Here is a 17,400-nt window from a genome sequence, read left to right as displayed (position 1 = left end):
AGTCTGGAGCTATGAAGAGTTTTGGCTGAAATAATATTTCCAGGAGTTCAGCTCAAATTGGATAAAGATCCAAATTGGTGTCTCAGTAAAATAATGGTACTCCTGGATCCTAGAAACAGAGATGATCCTGATCTTGTTAATACATTTACATGGTGAAGAACGTCAAGGAGAGTTGCTGCTCTCCCTGTGTCAGACAGGACTTAGCAACACTGCCAGAAAAGTAGATGTTATTCATAAGAACCCGTCTCCCCATGGGACCAGCTGAAAAGTAGATGTCATTCATATTAACCCGTCTCCCCATGGGCCCAGCTGAAAAGTAGATGTCATTCATAGGAACCCGTCTCCCCATGGGCCCAGCTGAAAAGTAGATGTCATTCATAATAACCTGTCTCCCCATGGGCCCAGCTGTAAAGTAGATGTCATTCATAGGAACCCGTCTCCCCATGGGCCCAGCTGAAAAGTAGATGTCATTCATAGGAACACTTCCCCCCATGGGCCCAGCTGAAAAGTAGATGTCATTCATAGGAACCCGTCTCCCCATGGGCCCAGCTGAAAAGTAGATGTCATTCATAGGAACACTTCTCCCCATGGGCCCAGCTGAAAAGTAGATGTCATTCATAGGAACCCGTCTCCCCATGGGACCAGCTGAAAAGTAGATGTCATTCATAGGAACACTTCTCCCCGTGGGCCCAGCTGAAAAGTAGATGTCATTCATAGGAACACTTCTCCCCATGGGCCCAGCTGAAAAGTAGATGTCATTCATAAGAACCCGTCTCCCCATGGGCCCAGCTGAAAAGTAGATGTCATTCATAAGAACCCATCTCCCCATGGGCCCAGCTGAAAAGTAGATGCAATTCATAGGAACCCGCCTCCCCATGGGCCCAGCTGAAAAGTAGTACTCTAAATACAGTACAGGGTGCAATTGGGGACGCAATGGTGATGCAGATATAGGGTAGGAGAAAACATTTATAAATCCCAAACACACCCATTCACCACCCGTACACCACCCGTTTACCACCCATACACAAACCATACACCAACCATTCACCACCCATACACCAACCATTCAACGCCCATATACTAATCACTCACCACCCATACACCACCCATTCACCGCCCATACACCACCCCTACACCACCCATACACCACCCATTAACCACACATACACCATCCATACACCAACCATTCACCACCCATACACCAACCATTCACCACCCATATACTAATCACTCACCGCCCATACACCACCCATTCACCGCCCATACACCACCCATTCACCGCCCATACACCAACCATTCGCCACCCCTACACCACCCATTCACCACACATACACCACCCGTTTACCAACCATACACCAACCATTCAACGCCCATATAGTAATCACTCACCACCCATACAACTCCCATTTACCACCCATTCACCACCCATACACCAACCATACATCTATCCCGTAATTTTTTTTTATTGTGAACATGATCTATCACATGTAACTTTATTCCGTGAACGTGATCTATCACATGTAACTTTATTCCGTGAACGTGATCTATCACATGTAATTTAATTCGCTATGTAAAGAAAACATGGGGACAGAGATCAGATCTCTCACTCACTTTCTGTCTTGTTGTTACATTCTGTCTCTCTCAATCACTGTCCATTTCTCACTTTCTCCTTCTCCCTCTTACTTTCTCATTGGCTGTTTATCTTTCTTTCTGTGTTTGTCTCCAGATATTCAAAGCAGCAGGAATTTGAAACATGACGCGCAGTGAATTAAACAAGAAATGGTGCTGAAAAATAATGACAAACGTCCAGCGCTCGCAGTCAGCCCAGCTTTGCTTCAGGCAGGAACTGGGGGAACAAAGCAGCTTTTGTGCTTCTACAAAGGGCTTGATATGTGAACCGCCACTGCCACTTTCCCATCCTCAGGAGGCTTCATCAGCAAGGACACCACGGCGGAGGAGGGGGAGAGACGAAGAGAGGGGGGGAGAAAGGGAGAGGGGGAGAGTGAGGGGGAGAAAGGGAGAGAGAAGAAAGAGCGGGGGAGTGAGGATAGAGAGGAGGAGACAAAGGGACAGACAGGGAGAGAGATGAGAGTAAAGACAGAGAGGGAGAGTCGAAAAAGAGAGGGGGGAGAAATTAAGGGTGGACACAAGGAGGGAGGGAGGGACGGGGGAATGAAGGGAAAGGAAGAGGATGGGCTGTCCCTCAGAGGTCATCATCATTTCAGGGTTCTGATGGTTTCCTAGAACAACCCCTCTAACTAGCCCCCCCGTGTCCCACTTTGACCAGAATCATACACGTTGGGGGTGTGGGTCAGCCTTCTACATGCGTCCTCCTGGGAGATCACATGTGGGAGAGGGGGGAGTGTGAGGGGAACACGCAGAAAACACACAGACGTTTTTTGACAGGGCTGAGGACCCGGGGCCAGAACAGAGTTGCCAAATGAAGAGAGATGGAGAAAAGATAGATAAAGAAGAGATAGAGAAGAGACAGAGAAGAGACAGAAAAGAGATGGAGAAGAGATAGTTAGACAAGACGCTTCACTCAATCACCATAACAAATAACCGCACATGCTCAGAACCAACCTTCCATTAATTCCGGACCAGCATGAATGTTTGCTCACTGAAGAGAAAAACGCTCATTACTGATGATGCATCCTGAACAATGGGCCACGATAACTCCAAAGGATCATATGAATCTTATTATTTCTGAGAAGAGTTCTCATTCAGACTGATCTAACTGTTTGTGTATCTATGTATGTGTGTATGTGTGTGTGTGTGTGTGTGTTCTGAATGGTAAGCAGCACCAGGGATCTGGTTCCTGTGGATTGCAATCTATTCTCCAGCAGCTTTGGTTTGAAGGTCATCTCAGTCCCTCAGTAAGGCCCACCATCAGCAGGTTGTCTGGCACTCTTACACGCCCGCTGAAGGGCACTTAACCAATGACCCATTTTGGAAGCAGTTCCACTATCTGCCCCTCTCTCTCTCTCTTCCTCCCCCTTTCCTTCCCCCTCTCTCTCCTTGATGATCCAGATCAACACAGACAGGGAAAACTACCATCTCGTCACAGTGTGTGTGTGTGTTTGTGTGCGTGTGTGTGCGCATGTATGTGTAATCCTATTATCTGTCCTCCTGTCCAGTACTGTTTATTCCTAGCCCGCTGAAGCCCACAACGTGCACACCCCCACACGCGCACACCCACACACGCGCCCACCCACACACGCGCACACACCCACCCACACGTGCACGCACGCTGCTGCTTACAGTAAGTCATACAGCAGGAGAGGAGGGCTCTCTTGCAGGAGGGAGGGCATCTCTGCCTGCCTCCTGTCAGCGCTGGAGAGGAGAGGAGGAGAGAGGGAGAGAGCTCCCATCGATCGGCCCACCTGGTGTCTGGCAGGAAGGAGGGAGGCAGATGGACCCGGGTCCCTGGACCAAGAGCTTTTAATTAAAGAGCATGTGAACAAGAGCTCCCAGCTGCCCCACACCAAACACTCAGCTACACCTCCCTCCCTCTGTCTGTCACACCAAACACTCAGCTACACCTCCCTCCCTCTGTCTGTCACACCAAACACTCAGCTACACCTCCCTCCCTCCCTCTGTCTGTCACACCAAACACTCAGCTACACCTCCCTCCCTCTGTCTGTCACACCAAACACTCAGCTACACCTCCCTCCCTCTGTCTGTCACACCAAACACTCAGCTACACCTCCCTCCCTCCCTCTGTCTGTCACACCGAACACTCAGCTACACCTCCCTCCATCTGTCTGTCACACCAAACACTCAGCTACACCTCCCTCCATCTGTCTGTCACACCAAACACTCAGCTACACCTCCCTCCATCTGTCTGTCACACCAAACACTCAGCTACACCTCCCTCCGTCTGTCTGTCTGTCTGTCACACCAAACACTTTACTTGGTCATTTAGCTCTTACTTAGGAACTTCCCAAAACTGATGAAAATAGCTGAGGACTTTTACTTTGTATTTTTCACACCTCTGCCAAAACAGACGTCACACTAACCGATACCCTCCGACCCACGTACAGAAAGAATAAAACTAAAAACATCTCAACAAGGAACAGCAAACATCTCGTCTGCAGAGAGAAGGTGTGTGTGTGTGTGTAGTTAAACAGCACTGCAGGCATAACCACCCAGGTGTGGTACATTAAAGACTCTTCCATGTTACAATATTTTGGGACCAGATGTTGCTGTCTCAACTGATTTTCTGTATTGCTTTAACTTCAATGTCAGTTCATTTTCCCAAAAGACACACTACATTTAGTTGAGTAGAAACACTGCAGTATTTCTGTACCATTGATAGACAGTGGAAGGCCAAAGGCTGGAGCTGGTGGCATGGTGGCCAACACTCACCAATGGTAGTGGTTAGGAAGGAGACGGTTTCAGTTTCTTTGCCGTCGTTGTAGACAGCCAGGTGCCAGATACCAGAGTCCAAGTACTGGATGAAGCCGGTGTCATGTGTGGTGACAGGAAACAACGACCGCTGCAGTGAAACGGGGCCCTCCACTGACCCCCCAGGGACCCCGACCAGCTCACTGGACAGCAGCCGACGGCCATCCAAGAGCTCCACAAAGTCAAACTGGAGAGAGAGAGAGAGAGAAAGAGAGAGAGACATGAAGAGAGAAAGACGTAGAGAGGGACATGAAGAGCCCAACCAAGATCTGTCTGGAGCCCAACCAAGATCTGTCCTGAGCCCAACCAAGATCTGTCCTGAGCCCAACCAAGATCTGTCCGGAGCCCAACCAAGATCTGTCCGGAGCCCAACCAAGATCTGTCCTGAGCCCAACCAAGATCTGTCCGGAGCCCAACCAAGATCTGTCCTGAAACCAACCAAGATCTGTCCGGAGCCCAACCAAGATCTGTCCGGAGCCCAACCAAGATCTGTCCTGAACCCATCCAAGATCTGTCCGGAGCCCAACCAAGATCTGTACTGAGCCCAACAAAGATCTGTACTGAGCCCAACAAAGATCTGTCCTGAGCCCAACCAAGATCTGTACTGAGCCCAACAAAGATCTGTCCTGAGCCCAACCAAGATCTGTACTGAGCCCAACAAAGATCTTTCCTGAGCCCAACCAAGATCTGTACTGAGCCCAACAAAGATCTGTCCTGAGCCCAACCAAGATCTGTACTGAGCCCAACAAAGATCTTTCCTGAGCCCAACCAAGATCTGTACTGAGCCCAACCAAGATCTGTACTGAGCCCAACCAAGATCTGTCCTGAGCCCAACTAAGCGGTACCGGGTTGGCAGTAGAGTTTAGGGAACATTTTGGAAATGGACATTGGGAAAAGAAAATCTAATAAGTGAGTGATTTGGAACAATATTGTGAGAGATATAGTGGGTATCACAGAGATGTAGAAATGAGAAGGTATTAGAGAGATGTAGAAATGAGAAGGTATTAGAGAGATGTAGAAATGAGAAGGTATCACAGAGATGTAGAAGTAAATGGGTATTAGAGAAATGTAAAAGTGAGAAGGTTTTAGAGAGATGTAGAAATGAGAAGGTATCACAGAGATGTAGAAGTAAATGGGTATTAGAGAAATGTAAAAGTGAGAAGGTTTTAGAGAGATGTAGAATTGCTGCTATATAGTCTACAACATAAATGATTCATAAAGAGACAGCTTTTCATTTCCCATCTGTCTCAACACAGTTGATCTACATTCATCTGCCTCTCTATCTCTTTCTTGCCTCTGTCTTTCTCACTCCTTGTCTCTACTTTCCCCCTTTCTCTGGAATCAGTCGCAGCGTAACAACTCTCAATATTCTTAAAGGAATGGGAAACGAGACACATTTTTTTTTTGATTGAAACATGAATTGATCTGGATGTTAACATCTAGTCTTCAGAATGCGTGTTGACATCATCCCCAATTTCAGCCGAGGCTTTTACCGTACATTGGAAAGCAGACATTCAACCACAGGCTATATCTATTCAGTTTGGGCTTGGCTCAGTAAACTGATTGATGTACAGGAGATCTCTGTATATAGACATGGAATTACATACAGCACTCACACAACTTTTAGTGCACAACATTTACAACCATAGAGCTCCTGTTAAAAGTAATTCACTAAATACAGAGTAGGGGGGCATTTGGGATGCCGTCATCCCTTGGCCCTTAACCCTTAGTGATTTATAGCTGATATCGAAGTTTTAAAGAAACGCCCTCCAGGGAAATAAGTCCCTGTGTAACAAAAGAAAACAATAAATAATAGAAGAGATTCATGACACATTCTGTGTTCACTGCAATTTCAACAGTAGCCGGGTTACATAAAGATCAGGTTATAAACCACACGTATTACATAAAGATCAAGTTATAAACCACAAGTATTACATGAAGATCAGGTTATAAACCACACATATTACATAAACTTCAGGGTATAAACCATGCGTATTACATAACGGTCAGGTTATAAACCACACGTATTACATAAAGGTCAGATTATAAACCACACATATTACATGAAGGTCAGATTATAAACCATGTGTATTACATAAAATTCAGGTTATATACCATGCGTATTACATAAAGACCAGGTTAGAAACCCTGTGCATTAAATAAAGGGCAGGTAATAAACCACGTGCATTACATAAAGGCCAGGTTATAAACCACACGTATTACATAAAGGCCAGGTTATAAACCATGTGTATTACATAACGGTCATGTTATAAACCATGTGTATTACATAACGGTCATGTTATAGACCGTGTCTCCAACATAAACTTCTAATAGATTTTTTCCATTATAATCAACTGCATTTAATTCATTAAAGGGATTATAAGAAGGAAACACACTGTTGGATTTCTATGTCTGCCTGTCTGTCTGCCTGTCTGTATGCCTGTCTGTCTGCCTGTCTGTCTACCTGTCTGTCTGCCTGTCTGTCTGCCTGCCTGTCTGTCAACCTGTCTGTCTGCCCGTCTGTCTGCCCGTCTGTCTGCCTGTCTGTCTACCTGTCTGTCTGCCTGTCTGTCTGCCTGCCTGTCTGTCAACCTGTCTGTCTGCCCGTCTGTCTGCCCGTCTGTCTGCCCGTCTGTCTACCTGTCTGTCTACCTGTCTGTCTGCCTGTCTGTCTGCCTGCCTGTCTGTCAACCTGTCTGTCTGCCCGTCTGTCTGCCCATCTGTCTGCCCATCCGTCTGCCTATCCCTCAGCACCCACCTGTGTATGAGAGGGCGGTAGGCCTCTCCTGCCATAGATCCCGACCAGGGCATCTTTGCTGAGGGACACGTTGAACTTGAGGTACATGGGGTGGTCAATGAAGACCTGGGACCACCAGAAGACACCTGGTGGTATCTGCTGGGCCACCTTCCGGCCCACATCAATCTCCCCCATGTCGATGAAACTGTCGTCTGGAAAAAGGCTGTTACCTGAGTCACAAGGAGGAAGTAGAAGAAGTCAGTCTCTGTAGTCATTAATCATGTACTGTACAAAGGCTGCTTCCACTGACATCCTACTCTCCAGGGCACTTCAGAGCAGAACCCAGAATCTAGAGTACTTCAGAAAAGAACCCAGAATATAGACTACTTCAGAACAGAACCCAGGATCTACACTACTTCAGAACAGAACCCAGAATCTATAGTACTTCAGAACAGAACCCAGGATTTACACTACTTCAGCACAGAACCCAGGATCTACACTACTTCAGAACAGAACCCAGAATGTAGACTACTTCAGAACAGAACCCAGAATGTAGACTACTTCAGAACAGAACCCAGGATCTACACTACTTGAGCACAGAACCCATGATCTACAGTACTTCAGAACAGAACCCAGGATTACTTGAGCATATAACCCAGTATTTACAAAAGGCAGTGTGGTATCTGAGAAGCAGACAACAAGGGACATGGTGTCTGTCTGTCTGTCTGACCATCATGTCAATATTCTCAATCACACCACTGACAGCCAGGAAAAATGATCCATTTGCCCATCTGTCTGACAGTGTGAAGCAGACACTAAAGGACTATGTGTGTGTGTGTGTGTGTGTCTCACAGTGTGTAGCAGACACTAAAGGAACATACATGTGAATATGTGTGTTTGTGACTGTCTGACAGCATGTAGCAGACACTAAAGGACTATATATGTGTGTGTGTGTGTGTGTGTGTGTGTCTGACAGTGTGTAGCAGACACTGAAGGACTATACGTGTGACTGTGTGCGTGTGTGTGTGTCTGACAGTGTGTAGCAGACACTGAAGGACTATACGTGTGACTGTGTGCGTGTGTGTGTGTCTGTCAGTGTGTAGCAGACACTAAAGGAACATACATGTGAGTATGTATGTGTGTGTGTCTGACAGTGTGTAGCAGACACCAAGGGAACATACATGTATGTGTGTGTGTGTGTTTGACAGTGTGTAGCAGACGCTAAAGGACTATACGTGTGTGTGTGTGGGTGTGTGTGTCTGACAGTGTGTAGCAGACACTAAAGGACTATACATGTGAGTATGTATGTGTGTGTGTGTCTGACAGTGTGTAGCAGATGCTAAAGGAATATACGTGTGACTGTGTGTGTGTGTGTGTGTGTGTCTGACAGTGTGTAGCAGACACTAAAGGAACATACATGTATGTGTGTGTGTGTGTGTGTTTGACAGTGTGTAGCAGACACTAAAGGAACATACATGAGTGTGTGTGTGTGTGTGTGTCTGACAGTGTGTAGCAGACGCTAAAGGACTATATGTGTGTGTGTGTCTGACAGTGTGTAGCAGACACTAAAGGACTATACGTGTGTGTGTGTGTGTGTGTGTGTGTCTGATGGCGTGCAGAAGAATGGACAAGAAAGAACTTGTAGCTTGCCCCTGAGGCGCTGAGAGAGAGCATCTAATGGAACTGAAAAAACCCACCCATCTATCTGTAGGCACCAGAGAAAACACAGACACACACACACACAAAAACATGACACGGAAACACACGCGAATGGTACATGATCATCGCTGAAACATCCATATGATCTGTGAAAGTGGAAAACATGTTCCTTGGGCCGTGGAGGAGAAACATCTGTCCATGGTTTCAGTTCCAGCTGTGACGTGGTCCATGCAGGCACACAACACAGCCGTGCACACCCTCAGGACAGAGACACACAGACAGAAATGTCTGGTGTGCGTTTATTTTGCCTTTCAGGACCACATTTCACCAAAATGTCCTGACATCCAGGACAACATTAAACATGGTGAAAGTTCAGGTCTTTTGACAGAGCATATGGTTAGAGGTTCAGGAAAAAGAACAAAATAATTCTGAAAACTCGAGTAAGCATTGCATGTGTGTGTGTGTGTGTGTCTGACAGTGTGTAGCAGACACTAAAGGACACAGAGTTCAACCCCTGGAAACAATGTCAGTGTCCACTGAAAACAGTTGTTGTCAACTAAAGCAACGCTTGTGTTCGTACTGTCTTCTCTGGGACACTTAGGTGATGTCGTCAATATTACATCGCTGATCAGAAACAAAAACATGGATCAACAAACAACATATCAGTTTCTCCAGAAAGGTTCTGAAAAGAAAATGAAAGCTGGTTCAATACTGCCCCAAAAAGGGGTGGAACCACAGCTATAGAACCTTTTTATGATGACTTATGGCATATCGGAAGCATATTTAGAACCTTATGCGAACAGATAATTGTAGAATCTTCAAAAAAGCATTCCATGAATTAATAAAACGTGTTCTGTTATGGATACAAACAACCGGTATCTGGTCCTATTTAGAACTGTCTACTTCTAGAGAGCCAACGGCTGTTGCTTCGCTGGCTGAGCCCTGGCTCTGTTGCATTTTTGCGGGGAAACTGATAATGTAGCAGAGAGGCAGCCAGCTACACAGATAGCATGAGAACGAACAGAGAAGACCCAGTCATTCAAAATGAATGAATGAGTGTATCGCCATGGCGATTAATCAGTAGAGTTTGTCCTGACAGCGCCATACTGTAAGGCTGAATTAGAAAACCATGACTATTGATTTACTTTCAACTACAGCTGCCACTCTGTTAGGGACTACAGCGCAACTGTGTGTGTGTGTGTGTGTGTGTGTGTGTGTGTGTGAGCACACGTTAAGCCAGTTAGTACCTGTTAGATGCCACACTCACGTGGGGGTGTGGTAAATGAACAAAACAACTCTGAAATTCCTCTTCGTGGTGACTGAAGTCTCTGTCTGGGAACGACATCTCACCACAGAGCATACAACTATCCCCTAATCTAACCTTGACCCTAAAGGGGTTTCTCCACTGCATTCTCTGAGGGAAATAAAAAGCTACCCTGAAATGAACCTTTCTGATCTCACAAGCTCTTGACTGCAGGGACACTGAAGAAGGACAAGCGGGGAGGAGGAGTGGTTGGGGAGGGGGGAGGGAGGTTAGGGGGGAGGAGGGGAGGTTGGGGGGGAGGTGGGGAGGTTACTGGGGAGGAGGGAGGTTAGTGGAGAGGAGGAGAGTTTGGGCGGGAGGAGGGGTGGTTGGGCGGGAGGAGGGGAGGTTGGGGGGGGAGGAGGGGAGGTTGGGGGGAAGGGGGGGGGGGTTACCAAAAAGACATTTAGTTAATGGGACCATAGTAGTTAGTTGCGTATATGGGTGGGAATTGCCTGGGACCTCACACAGTAATACTGGCCATATACTCAGTGTTGCGTTTCAATATTGCAATGCATTGTGACTCATTATTCACTTCTCTCATTTGTAAATCAGTTTGATCATTGATAATCAGACACTGAGAAACCTGAGAAACCTTGAGTCCTATACTGTCGTCACTTGACATTGTCGCCAGCAGTTGCAGTTTAAGCTAACACGATTTGACCTGATTTGACTGATTGCAGTCAGAGAGAATTTGAGCAGAGTTGAACTTCAGTTGTGATACCATGTTTTTTTTTTATTGGGGTACCATGAGCTTAGTTGGTTGTATTGTCATCGAGTTGTGTTAGCTGGCTGTGGTACCATGGGCTCAGTTGGTTGTTAGTTGGTTTCGTGCTATGGTGTTAGTTGGTTGTTGGTACCATGTGGTTAGTTGGTTTTGTACCATGGGGTTAGTAGGCGGAGATACCATGGGGTTAGTTAGTTTTGTACCATAGTGTTAGTTGGTTATGGTACCATGGAGTTAGTTGGTTGTGGTACCATGGGTTTAGCTGGCTGTGGTACCATGGGGTTAGTTGCCTGTGGTAACATTGGGGATAGTTGGTTACTGGTATCATGGGGTTAGTTGGCTCTTGGTACCATGGGGTTAGCTGGTTTCATAGCATGGGGTGGGTTGGTTTTGTACCGTGGTGTTAGTTGGTTACGGTACCATGGAGTTAGTTGGTTGTGGTACCATGGGGTTTGTTGGCTGCTGGAACCATGAGAATAGTTGGCTGTGGTACCATGGGGATAGTTGGTGACTGGTATCATTGTGTAAGTTGGCTGCTGGTACCATGGGGTAAGTTGGTTTCATACCATGGGGTTGGTTGGTTTTGTATCATGGGGTTAGTTGGCTATTGGTACCATGGGATTAGTTGACTGTTGGTTCCATGGGGATAGTTGGTTTTGTACGATGGGGTTGGTTGGTTTTGTACCATGGGGATAGTTGGTTACTGGTACCATGGGGTTAGTTGGTTGTTGGTACCATGTGGTTAGTTGTTTTTTTACCATGGGGATAGTTGGTTGTTGGTACAATGGGGATAGTTGGTTACTGGTACCATGGGGTTAGTTGGCTGTTAGTACCATGGGATTAGTTGGTTGTGGTTCCACAGGGTTAGTTTGCTGTTGGTTCCATGGGGTCAGTCCATACTTTCTTCCTGTGCCGAGGATGGGAAGGGCTGACCGCCCAGACCAGCCTAGTCTAGAACTGAGGAGATGAAAGGCCTGAATGTGTTATGATGAGGACAGAGGGAGCTAATCCCCTCACAGTCTCCCTGGATACCCCATCCTCCAAGTTACACTGACGCCTGTTGTCTGGGTTCCCCCAGTGTCTTCCTTTGGATTATAATGCAGAATTCCCAGTATGTGTGTCTGGCTATCTACACAACACGGGACTGCTATGGACATGTTGACTTGGTTCTTTCTCGAAATGTCACTTTGCAACTTAGATGTTTTTGAATACTTTGGCAAAGAAAATCCTGGAGTTCTGTGCAATCATTCGTGACATTTTAAAAATCAATTGGGACACCAGTCTTGCCTGGGAACTCAAAATCTGCAAATGTATTGTTAGGTTGGTAGTTAAGTCTGACTGACAGAGAAGTAATTGTTGGGGAAGCCAATGAATCTCCCAATCAACACTCAGATGAGATTCCTGTCAGACTGATCACTACACAGATCTAGTGTAGGTCAAACCCTTCCTTAAAACTCCCCCTTTCTCCCCATCTTTCTCAGTTCACTTGAATGGACAAGTGTTTCCAAACATTTGACTAGTACTTCAGATACATACTGTACACATGTATAATAAAAAGGTACTCTATAGTACCAAAAAATGATTATATTGGTTTATATGCATCTTTTGATGTAGAATAGCCATAGTTTGGTTGAGCCTTTCAAGTTCCATTTAGTACCCAGATTCTACCTGGGACCAAACAAAAGGGACAGCCAAAGAACCCTTACAGGTTAAATTTTTTTGAGTGTACAACGCTTTACAACGGACGTTAAGAATGCCTGCATGAAGCTTTCCGAAGCTCTTTCATAGGATACTACACGTTTGCCATGGGGGTTCTTACCATTGTCTTTCCCCCGGCGGTCGGGCAGGTCCAGGCCGGTGTTTCCCAGTGGGGGCAGGCTGAGGTCAGTGGGTAAGGGCAGGCTGCTGGCGGAGTCTTCCGACAGCTGATACATCTGTCTCTGAATGGGCTGTAGATGCCAGTTGAGACCCAACAGCTGCATGGCTGCAACAGGAAAGAAGGCAGAATCTTCAGACAGACCGTTCAGCATCTCTGCTTCACTCTCCCTCACTGGGCTTCAAGGAAAAGTCTTTCCTTCAGGTTCAACAAGCGCTGCTTCTATATTAACCACACAGAACACCAATCAAAACAAAAAAGATGCACAACTATAAAAGTCTGATTTGTTCGACAGCAAAAAGGATTTGGTCAGCGAAACGTGTCAGCAGTGAACATTTGGTCCACTCAGCCATCAGGACCCACACTTTCCCACAGCAATGACCGTGTGAATGTTGACTTGGTGACCTTTCGAGGTGACCTTTATATAGGAATGACACTCCAACACAACAGAGTGAAAAGACACAGCACGAAACTATACAGCAGTATAATGGTTAACTGGGTTTTTCTGTCAGAAATGCTGAGCAGGTGACATCTAAAAGGAGGTGACATCAGAGGTCAAATGCCCTGAGGAGAGATCTGATGTAGACTAAACAACACCCTATTCCCTAATCAGTTCACTCATTCACAGATCTGGGACCTAGACAGAGTCCTCATTCCCCCAGGACACTATTCTTCACAAGCCCATTACCTTTCTAATGCCCCACTACACCAAGCTGGGAGACAAGAGAACCACCCGGTCAGCAAAGAGGAGAGAGGAGGAGAGGGGAGGAGAGGAGTGGTGTGGGGAAAAAAGGTGAAGAGAGGAGGAGGAGAGAGGGGAAAGGTAAGAAGAGAAGAGAGTGGGTGAGGAGATGGAATGAGGAGGAGAGGAGCGGGGATAGCCGATGAAAGGGAAGTAGGAGAAAAAAAGGGGAGGAGATGAAAGAGGGGAGAATGGGAGGAGGAGAGGAGGAAGAGAATGATGAGTATGATGAAGAGGAAGAGGAGAGAAGGGAAGAGGAGGACCATGATAGATGACCAGCAGGAGAACAGACAACAGCAGCTTATCCAGCCAAAAGCCTTTCTGTGAAGACATACGAGTCAGCAGAAAATCACACAGAGATCCAGACTAGCGACTCCCAAATGGGACTCTGTTCCCTGTAGAGTGCACTGCCCTTGAGCAGAGACCTGTGGGGCCAAGCAAAAGAAATAGGGTGCTGTTTGTGAGGCATGTAGTCTGACTGCTCGTAAGCTCCTCAAATAAATATCCAAGCAGGCAATTCAATTAGGAGGTGTGAAATTAGCTGGCCATTTCTGCCACACTGTTGCTGGGTGCAGGGCGAGACAACTTCTCTCTAAACCTCACATAGCTGAATACGGTTTCAGTCTTTCTATTAATGCTTTTCATTTCTCTCCATAAGAACATTGAATGGTTTCGGGTTACAGGGAAGCTAGTTGGCTAACTGCTCCGCTCTCTGAAAACCTGAGGTAGAATCAGACTGTGTGTGTGTGTGACACAGCACTTTTCCTCTCCACTCGTACGTCAAAACATAGACGAGTTATTTGTCTTTTGCGGAATGACATTTTATCTTGACACAGGCGAATAGTCTGAATAACGTTTCCCTGAGTTGTTATCTATGTGTGAAATAAATACAAGATAACAATCATTTCCAACATGGAAGTGATGAAACACTGGTAAGATTGTAACATTGAACACAAGAGTGTCTGGCCTTCTTTTAATGAGCAAACATCACCACTGTTCTACTACTATTCTGGCACTGACCTACTACTGTTCTGGCACTGCCTTACTACAGTTCTGGCACTGCCTTACTACTGTTCTAGTACTGCTCTACTACTGCCCTGGCACTGCTCTACACTGTTCTGGCACTGCCCTACTACTGTTCTACTACTGCCCTACCCTACTACTGTTCTACTACTGCCTGTAGGACGGTCTATCAATGAGGCCATTTGGGATGGCAAAGGAGTTGCTATGTAGAGGTTCTTGGAGCAATTTAGAAACCTCAAAACAACAAGGACAAGGTATTATTATATGACTGCAGGATTGGCGTGAGTCAACAAAATAATCAGTCAAGAATGTAACCACTGATAAAATTAATTGCCAATTACAAAAAAAAAGGTTCATAGGAGCTTTTTAGAAGCCTCATTGAGTCACCAGACCACTGTTGACTGTGGTTTAGTTAGTTATTCAAACTGGTTGTTTAGAACTAACTAATACACAGTCAACAGTGGTCAGGTGACTAAGTGGGGGGGTTTACTTCCTGCCTGGTTGGTCCTGCCCCGGGGTTATTTTCGTGTACGGGCAGTGTCTCCGAAACCTACCGTCTCAATCACTTGTTTTCTTTTCATTGGAAAGGTTTGTGCCTAGGCACAAGGGTCAGCCTGAACTCTATGCCAAGGTATCCGTTTGGATGTAAGGAATGCTCCCTCTAATTCCTCTGGTGTCTTGTTGAAACCTTGAGGACCACACATCAGGACCTCCTGGCCTGATGACTCCAGCTGGTTGTGTTGCTGACCTAGTTGATGCCTGATGATTTCTGCTGTCACTGCCCACAGTCCACCTGGTTGTCCATGTCCATGTCAACCTGGTCATCCCCGTCCTTGTCCACCTGGTTGTCCCTGTCCTAGTCCACCTGGACGTCCATGTCCACCTGGTTGTCCCTGTCCTTGTCCACCTGGTTGTCCCTGTACTTGCCCACCAGGTCGTCCCTGTGCTTGTACACCTGGTTGTCCCTGTCCTAGTCCACCTGGACATCCATGTCCACCTGGTTGTCCCTGTCCTTGTCCACCTGGTTGTCCCTGTCCTTGTCCACCTGGACGTCCTTGTCCACCTGGTTGTCCCTGTACTTGCCCACCAGGTCGTCCCTGTGCTTGTACACCTGGTTGTCCCTGTCCTTGTCCACCTGGTTGTCCCTGTCCTTGTCCACCTGGTTGTCCCTGTCCTTGTCCACCTGGTTGTCCCTGTACTTGCCCACCAGGTCGTCCCTGTGCTTGTACACCTGGTCATCCCTGTCCTAGTCCACCTGGACGTCCATGTCCACCTTGTCATCCCTATCCGTGTCCATCACTTCATCTCTCCATTGCCCATATGTTCATCCCTCCATCTCTCTTTCCATCCATCCTTCCATCCCTTTAGCTCTTCATTACCTCCATATACCTCTACATAAATGTATCCATCCCTCTTCATCTCCATCACTCCATACAATATATCGCTCCATCCAACTTTATCTTACTGATCAGTGGTCCGGAGGAACTGGAACCCATTGCCTAGGCTAGCCACACACTAATATAAGCTCCAAATGACCAGTTACAAAGACATAATATCTCAGTGACAGACACGCCCTCCATGGTGATTCAAGCTTAGTGGAGATGAAAACGCACAATCTGCCCTTATCGCTGTGGAAACCTCGCATGGTAATTACAGTTCTGTTAAACACACAATTTCCTTGTGGTTTTACATGTGGTTTCCTTCATAATAGCCTAGAATCACAGCTCCTGTGGTTGTGTATGATGTACACATACAGGACATATATATGAGAAATACACAAATATATGACAATCACTGTGGCAGTTGGCAAAGCAGCACAACTAAATGGAGGAACCAGGCGGGATGAGAAGGATTAGATCCTACAACATACTGCATTGTAATTTTGTAACATAATCAGAAACTTCAATACATAGTTTGAAACATTAGAAAAGTTAATATTATATCAAATATTATATCAAACATAGTTTGAATGGTAGTAAGACCCAACAGCTGCATGGATGAATCATAGTCAGAAAGCTTCTGACTAAATACATTTCCTCAATTGTTTCCCTAAAGTATCCACTTAGTTGTATTTAGTTGTATTTTTTGTCATTTGTTGTCATAAAATGTGTCTGTTTTAATATGAAAAGACCCAAAAGTGATTGTTGGTTTAGACAATGGGTCAATATGAGAGAGAGGTGTGGTCCCTGGATGAGTGGTGTAAAAACTATTAGTAGCATAATGACTGTAGCTGCCACATCCAACACTGGCCCACTGAAGTGTCTGAAAGGGATTAATTAGCCATAATATGCCCGCTAATGTGCAATGGCCTACCCCCCCAACAGCCGGCTCACCGAAAGGTGACCAGACAGACAGGCTCCTCACCAACAGTGACAAGACAGACAGGCTCCTCACCAACAGTGACCAGACAGACAGGCTCCTCACCAACAGTGACCAGACAGACAGACTCCTCACCAATAGTGACCAGACAGACAGGCTGCTCACCAACAGTGACCAGACAGACAGGCTCCTCACCAACAGTGACCAGACAGACAGGCTCCTCACCAACAGTGACCAGACAGACAGGCTCCTCACCGACGGTGCCCAGACAGACAGGCTCCTTACTAACGGTGACCAGACAGACAGACTCCTCACTGACGGTGACCAGACAGACAGACTCCTCACTGACGGTGACCAGACAGACAGGCTCCTTACTAACGGTGACCAGACAGACAGGCTCCTCAATGACGGTGACCAGACAGACAGGCTCCTCAATGACGGTGACCAGACAGACAGACTCCTCAATGACGATGACCAGACAGACAGGCTCCTTAATGACGGTGACCAGACAGACAGACTCCTTAATGACGATGACCAGACAGACAGGCTCCTCACTGACGGTGACCAGACAGACAGGCTCCTTACTAACGGTGACCAGACAGACAGG

General features: G+C 46.5%; 1 protein-coding gene across 2 annotated transcripts in view; it reads right to left on the bottom strand.

The window, feature by feature from the left end:
• The window catches only part of tenm4 (teneurin transmembrane protein 4), a 276,917-nt gene that overhangs the window by 115,378 nt on the left and 144,139 nt on the right, over positions 1-17,400 (bottom strand). For both annotated transcript variants that reach the window (XM_029120114.2, XM_013135886.4), the window contains 3 exons: positions 12,653-12,817; positions 7,166-7,374; positions 4,369-4,594 (listed from right to left, as the gene is read on the bottom strand). In XM_029120114.2, coding sequence (XP_028975947.2) covers positions 4,369-4,594; positions 7,166-7,374; positions 12,653-12,817 — 600 coding nt within the window. The remainder of the gene's footprint in view (positions 1-4,368; positions 4,595-7,165; positions 7,375-12,652; positions 12,818-17,400) is intronic.

This window comes from Esox lucius, chromosome 1 (assembly GCF_011004845.1).
Source record: "Esox lucius isolate fEsoLuc1 chromosome 1, fEsoLuc1.pri, whole genome shotgun sequence".
Lineage (NCBI taxonomy): Eukaryota > Metazoa > Chordata > Actinopteri > Esociformes > Esocidae > Esox > Esox lucius.
The sequence above is the reverse complement of the archived record's forward strand: the minus strand, read 5'-3'. Positions and strand labels throughout refer to the sequence as shown.